At 54.0% G+C, this 6319-nt stretch overlaps 1 protein-coding gene across 1 annotated transcript; it reads right to left on the bottom strand.

The window, feature by feature from the left end:
• Positions 1 to 28: 28 nt before the first annotated feature.
• KISS1 (KiSS-1 metastasis suppressor) lies at positions 29 to 2904 on the bottom strand. Its single transcript, XM_036015741.1, has 3 exons — positions 2530 to 2904; positions 1643 to 1737; positions 29 to 509 (listed from the first exon to the last, which is right to left on the bottom strand). The coding sequence occupies exons 1-3, from the start codon at positions 2667 to 2669 to the stop codon at positions 46 to 48; spliced, it is 699 nt and encodes a 232-aa protein (XP_035871634.1). The 5' UTR covers positions 2670 to 2904; the 3' UTR covers positions 29 to 45.
• Positions 2905 to 6319: the final 3415 nt, after the last annotated feature.

Consider the following 6319-nt stretch of genomic DNA (forward strand, 5'->3'; position numbering starts at 1 on the left):
TTAGCCACAAATCACACACAGGTGGACAAGTTGGTGGCATTTCCTTTATTGATTCAGTACCGGAAACTCCAGGCCCCCTCCCATTCCCTGCCCCCTTCTCCCACTCTGAGTGCCCAGAGGCCCTGTCAGTCCAGGGCTGGACGTCCCTTGTCTCTGGGCAAGGTTCTGGGGCGCTGCCCTCCGCCGGCCATAGCGCAGTCCGAAGGAGTTCCAGTTGTAGGCAGGCAGGTCCTTCTCCCGCTGCACCAGCACTGCGCCCCGAGGGGCTGGGATCAGGCGGCTGCGGGGCACGCAGGAGGCTGGCCCCTGGGACCCCAGCTCACTCCCTCGGGCTGTGCAGAGTGGGCTCTGCTCCCAGGCGGCCAAAAGCGGCAGGGGGCTGAGCTGCTGGCCTAGGACAGAGTCATAGGGTGAGACCAAGCCAGGAGAGCCTCCTTGAGCCTCCTTGAGGCTGCCTGAAGCCTCATCCTGTCCTTCCATTTGTCCCTTGGCCTCTAGGAGACTCAGAGCTCAGTGCCAGTGGGGCCCACCTGCATCTGAGCTTGGTAGTTAGGCCATTTGTTCCTCCTGCTTTCAACACAGCTTTGATTGTAAATGTTTCCCAGAATTATCTTCACTATCTTTTATATGAAATTACTTCCTGCCCTGACACCGGTATGGCTCAGTTGGTTGGGCGTCCACCCGCAAAGGAAAAGGTTGCCAGTTCGATTCCCGGTCAGGGCATGTGCCTGGGTGGCTGGTTCAGTGCCTGGTCAGGTGTAAGAGGCAACTGATTGGTGTTTCTGTCACGGCAATATTTCTCTCCCTCTCTTTCTTCCTCCCTGCCCTGTCTCTAAAAATAAATAAATGAAATCTTTTTTAAAAAGAAGTTACTTCCTTTTAGGAATCAAACAGGGTAAAGCCTGGAAATAAAGAAAACTCAGATATCTGCTAGAAGTTCAGCCCCGCTCACTGACTGGCCTTCTGCCTGGTTTCTGCGTCAGGCTCCTCGACTGAACTGTGCGTCCCTGGGCACCTGGGCAGGTGGGGCCGTGTTCACTCATCTCCTTACCGCTCGGAGCGCTGGCAAGGGGGCCTCACACATCAGAGGGGCCTCAGTAAACGCTCGTTAACTGCACAAAAGCTAATGAAATCTTGTAGTTACAGAAACCAAGAAAGTGAGGCTAAGATCATGGTGCCCCCACAACCCCCGATAATGGTAGCCCCCTAAATAAGCTATATAAGGACTCAGTGAAAAACAGAAAATTATCAGGGTCACCGTAACCAGTTCACTTCCCACATTTTGGGGATAATCTCTCCTCTTTATACTGAGGGCTAACAAGGCTAACTTGGAAGGCATTCCACATACAAGGCTCACTAAGTGCACTGTAATTTTGGCAGTAAAATCGTGCAATGAGCTCTGAGTACACAACGACCCAGCCAGTCCTGGCAAGAGATTAGCGGAAATGCGGCCCCGTGTGTGAGTGGGTGCGTGTTGCAGGGGTGGTTGGCTGTGAGGCCCACTCCTCAATGGCCTGGCGTGCTTTGGAGAAGAGGGGTGTGGGTGTGGCCCAGAATTCATGACAGTCTCCCAGGAGGGCCCTCCCACGCCACTCGGGGCCTGACTGAGATGGGAAGGGGCGGTGGTTTCGTTCCCACTCACACCCACTCTCCCAGCAGCAGAAGCACTTCTGGGGCCGCCTTTTGTGGCCTCCTCTAAAGCCTTTTGCCAAAATACAGTCGGCAAACGCAATGTCCCTGGGACAGTGGTGAGGTCATTTTCATCCAGAAAGGACGTCTGATCCCAGGAGAGAAAACACTCTCGGCAAAGGACACTGGGGCCATGTTCTCTTTGTTCTGGAATATTTTACGGGCACAGTGACTCCACAGGTGCAGATATGCTCCGTGCTCCCGGTCCCGTAGCCAGAGGAGCTGTGGTCCCTGGGGCTAAGCCCTGCTTCCAGTGTGCCCAGAAAGCTGAACCCAGCAGTGTTATATACCCACAGCTCCTGACTTGGGGGCAGCGCTGCTCTCTCTGGTGCCACTCAGAGACACCCTCTCGGGGAGCTCCCACACGTGCTGGCTTCTGCAGCCTTTGACTGAGTGACTGGGGAGCATCCTTACATCTCGGGGCCTCAGTCTCTCTAGCTCATCTGTGCCATCACAAGCCGATGAGGTTGACAGGATCTGTCCTTTTGTTTAGGTTCTGTTTTTTCAAACGCCCCACAATGGGACTGAGGACACTGATGAAAGAAACTTGCATAGTAAATTCCTCCCCAATAGATCTGCTCAGAGAGGTGACTAGCATGGAGCAGAGCACACACTGTGAGAAAACCAGGAAGGAGCATGGTGGTCAGCAAACACCTGGACCTGGGGGAGCCTTCTGTCGCCCATAGCAGGTAAGCCAACCCTAACCTGCAAGGTTAATGGGGCCACCGAAGGAGTTGCATGTTCCAGTTTTGGGTTTCCACTAAATACCTTGTTTAACCCACATCAACCCCCTAGCCATAATCTGAAAAATGTGGTAAATTTTGTTTTGAAACAACTCACTTGCTCCCTTCCGCCCTTTTCCCCAGATAACACATACCGGTGGATCTAGGATTCTCCACGGGCACCACCTTTTCTAAGGTTTCTCTGAAGGAGATAGCACAGAGGAAAAGCATCAGCTGCCAAGAAGCCAGTAGGCTCATCCTGGTGAGAAGGCGCAGGTCCTAGAAGTGTCCTGAAGCCGAGACAGAGAAAGGGAAGCAGGACTAGGTCAGGCACAGGCCCGGGCTGGGGCACAGCCCAGTGTGGGGCGAGGAGATGCCCCTGCCCTTGGAGGCCCCAGCGGAGGGGTGAGTCTGTACAGACATATGGTGGAGATGGGACTGAGACCACTTGCGCAATGTAGTCAAAACTGACCTCGTCTAGGCGAGGATCAGCAGGGAGGGCTTCCTGGCGGCCAGGCAGGATAGGGAAGAAGGAGGGATCCCTGTTGGTGAAAGGGGCAGGACTGCTCAGATTAGAAAGTAGCCATAACTCTGAATCTCCTTTCCTTTCTGCCTCCCATCTCTTCCAGCTCCCAAGTCTAATTTCTCTTCGAAAAAGTCGTCAGACACTTGGAGAGTGTCCAACAAACATGATTAAAAACAAATGATGCAGAGGCAGGAGAGCTGCAGGTGGAGCCAAAAGGGCGCGGACCCGGCTCTGAAGGCTGGAGCCACTCTGGGGTCGTGTGAGGGGCCAGTGAGGGGCCAGTGGGTGGTCAGGACCACCACGTGTGCCCTTCAGCCCCCTCCATAACCCCACTCCCCGTCCCCTTCCTGCTCCCTTCAGGACCCAGGCATGGGGTGGAGGGAAGGAATTCTGAAGTGGGATCAGAAGCTCTTGGATCTGGCCCCAGGTCTGCCGGCCCTCTCTGAGAGACGGGAGCGAGTCACCCCCACCTCTGGGGCTTGGTGCTCCACCTGCAAAGTGAGACCACTGGGTCAGAGTGGCCACCGACTGTCCCCACAGATGGCCACTTACCCTTGCAGACTTTGATTCTCTGACACCCTGAATCCCGGACCACAGCTTTCTGCACCTGCATTAAGGTGGGGCAGGGATTAGAGGGATTGATTTATTGGAGAGAAGAACATAAAATCATTTTTTGTGGCTTCAAACTGTGCACACACAGTTTAATTTGGAAATTACTCCTTGCATACCGCCTGGGTGCTGTGTTGGGTGCTAGGGTGCACAGGTGCTACGTAAGACTCAGGGTTGCTGTCAGCTACTCAACCCTCATCTCGAGTCTAGCACAAGAAATTGAGTCCTAAGCAGACCACATACAAATAACACCGTAAATGACAGGCTGGAGGTGTGTGAGTGCACAGGGGTCTTTGGAGACTATGGGAGCCTGTCTTGGAGGGCCCAGGTGGGTTTGCTGCAGGGCGTGGACCCTGAGCTGAGTTTCTGAGCAAAAGTCAGGCAGATGAATAAAGGCTTATACGGAAGGCAGAAAGGGCAGCCAGGGCTGGGTGTGGCGGGAACTGCAGTCCCTGAAGCCTGCCAGGAGGGCGGGCTTTGCTGGAGGAAGTGATGGGGCCACACAGGGGCTTCACCCCAGAGGGTCTGAGACAGAGGAATGTGTGTAGACTTGCATTTCAGATGGAGCATTCTGGCTGCTCTGCAAAAGCAGGAGGCTGAGTGAGGAAGGGAGCAGTATGTGGGCTGTGTGCTTGGAAGGCAGGGCCCCGTCTGTGCTCCTCTGGCCTCACCCCATCGCCTCCACCCCCATCATAGATAGCACTTGCCGTGGCACCATGTGAGTGGTGTGGTTTTCCCTACCACTTGTTCCCACCACACAGACAGACAGACAGACACACATACACACACACACACACACCCCTTCTCCCAACTCCTAACAGATGTGATAGAAATGAATTGCTTAGAAAAGAATCATCAGCTTCCAAGGGGCCACAGTGGCTGTCCTGCTGTGGGTAATTTTTGTGGCTCCCCTATCTCAAGGGCTTTCGTGCCTAGTAACAGAGAAATTTCAGGCATGGCCAGAAAGCTTTTGAAGTGCGGTGGCTTCTTTCCTGGGATGGCTTTGTTCTAGGTTGACCTTCTTAGTGCAGGGGTCTAGCAGGGTGTGAGCAGGGTAGCAGCTAGTGCAGGGCTCTTTAGCTGGGTTTGTATTTGCCAGGCATAAGTTGGGAGAACTGCTCAGAAGAGACCCATTGAGCTCATGAGCCCTGAGTGGTTCCCCAGCTCCCTCCAAAAGTTCCTGTGGCTTCTAATCCCAGCCACAAAGTTCACTCAATAATTACAATTAATCGCATTTCATTCATTGCAACTATTCCTGCCACAATAAGAGGAGTCCTTGAAAGGGTCCCGACTTCACAAATACAATGCAAGTCAATGTATTTACCCAGATACCCAAGAATAATCTGGCCAACTGATCAGGCCCCTTTGCCTGCCTGGGACACAACAGTCTTGGAACTAAGTTCCTGTTCCCAGCTGGGGAGCCTCCCTGGGCCTGGGCAGAACCCTCCCCAAGTGTGGATGCCACAGTGTGCCTACCTGGCTCTGTCCTGGGTGGAGTCCGGGGTCCTGGCAGGGTGGCTGCTCCACAGGATCTCTGGTGATGACACTACTTAGGTGGGTGAACGCCCATAGAGAGGGAGCTGGCCGCACTCTTACCAGCTCTCTGATCACATCCCTGGCCCTTTTATAAAGCCCAGGGTGACGTCTCCAGGCATAGGCCCCCCTTTGTCTCCCTCTGGAGGGAGACCGCTGTCTCCCGCCTCCTGGCTCTCATGACTGAAATCAGCCTCTTCTTCCCCTCCAGAACCCTCCAAGGCTGGCTTTCTGAGTTCTTTCTGTTCTCCCCCCACCCCAGATCACACAGCAGGAGACCACTATGCTCCAATCAATGTTGAAAAGGACTATTTGAGGAAGAGTGTGGTGAGGGGTCAGTATGAATCGGTCCCCCTCCAGACAAGAGCCACCAATACACCGAATGTGAAGTGAGCACCATGAAAGGGACGAGGGAGAGGAGAAGGCCACAGGGGACCCGGGAGCTCTGGGTTCCCCTCATGAGCCCAGCTCAGAGCAGAAGGGGGCTCCTGGGCTGTAATCTGTGATGGCAGGTGCCTTCCTTTGTCCTCTCTTCCTTCCCGAGACAGTTACTGAGCACTTACTCCACGCAGGGCTCTGAGGTAAAGACAACACGGTCAGGTAGGCGAGACAGATCTGCAAGCAGCTGTCTAAGAAAGCAGGCTCCAGTGGTAGCTCTAGAAGGTGGATGTACCTGGGCAGTGCTAAGGAAATGCAGAGAAGTAACTTCCAGGCGACGGCATGTTGGAAGGTGCTACTCCCTCCTTTGTGTCTTCGGCACCCGTGATCACAGCGTTTTGTAATTACTGTGTACCCTGTGTTAAAGGTAGGGACAGATCTCCTGCCCTTTGTACCCTCAGCACCCACTTTTTTGCTCAGTACAGACATAGAGGGTCCTCAAAGACATTTACTAAATGTATCCATTGCAATAGACTCTCATCTTTTTCTTGGGCGTGCAGTAGTACTCTTTACCTGTGGATGAGGGGCTCCCTAGAACAGAGGCGATTTCTTCTGTCAGACTGGGGCTGTCTGAGGGCAGTGGCCATGTCTTCACCCTCAGACAGCAAACTCCACCAGCGCAGGCTCTACCCGGTAGGTGTGCTGTGCAGACGTCCACCTAACGGCTGAGAAGCACTTCCCGCAGTACGCAGGATTTATACCCATCTCCTGTGTAATGCCTCCTGCTAACAGGGGCTTGCAGACACGATATGTCACTCACCAGGGTAAAAATGAGCCAGTGAGGGCAGGCCTGCCCCTCGCT

Source organism: Phyllostomus discolor, chromosome 14 (assembly GCF_004126475.2).
Source record: "Phyllostomus discolor isolate MPI-MPIP mPhyDis1 chromosome 14, mPhyDis1.pri.v3, whole genome shotgun sequence".
Taxonomy (NCBI): Eukaryota; Metazoa; Chordata; class Mammalia; order Chiroptera; family Phyllostomidae; genus Phyllostomus; species Phyllostomus discolor.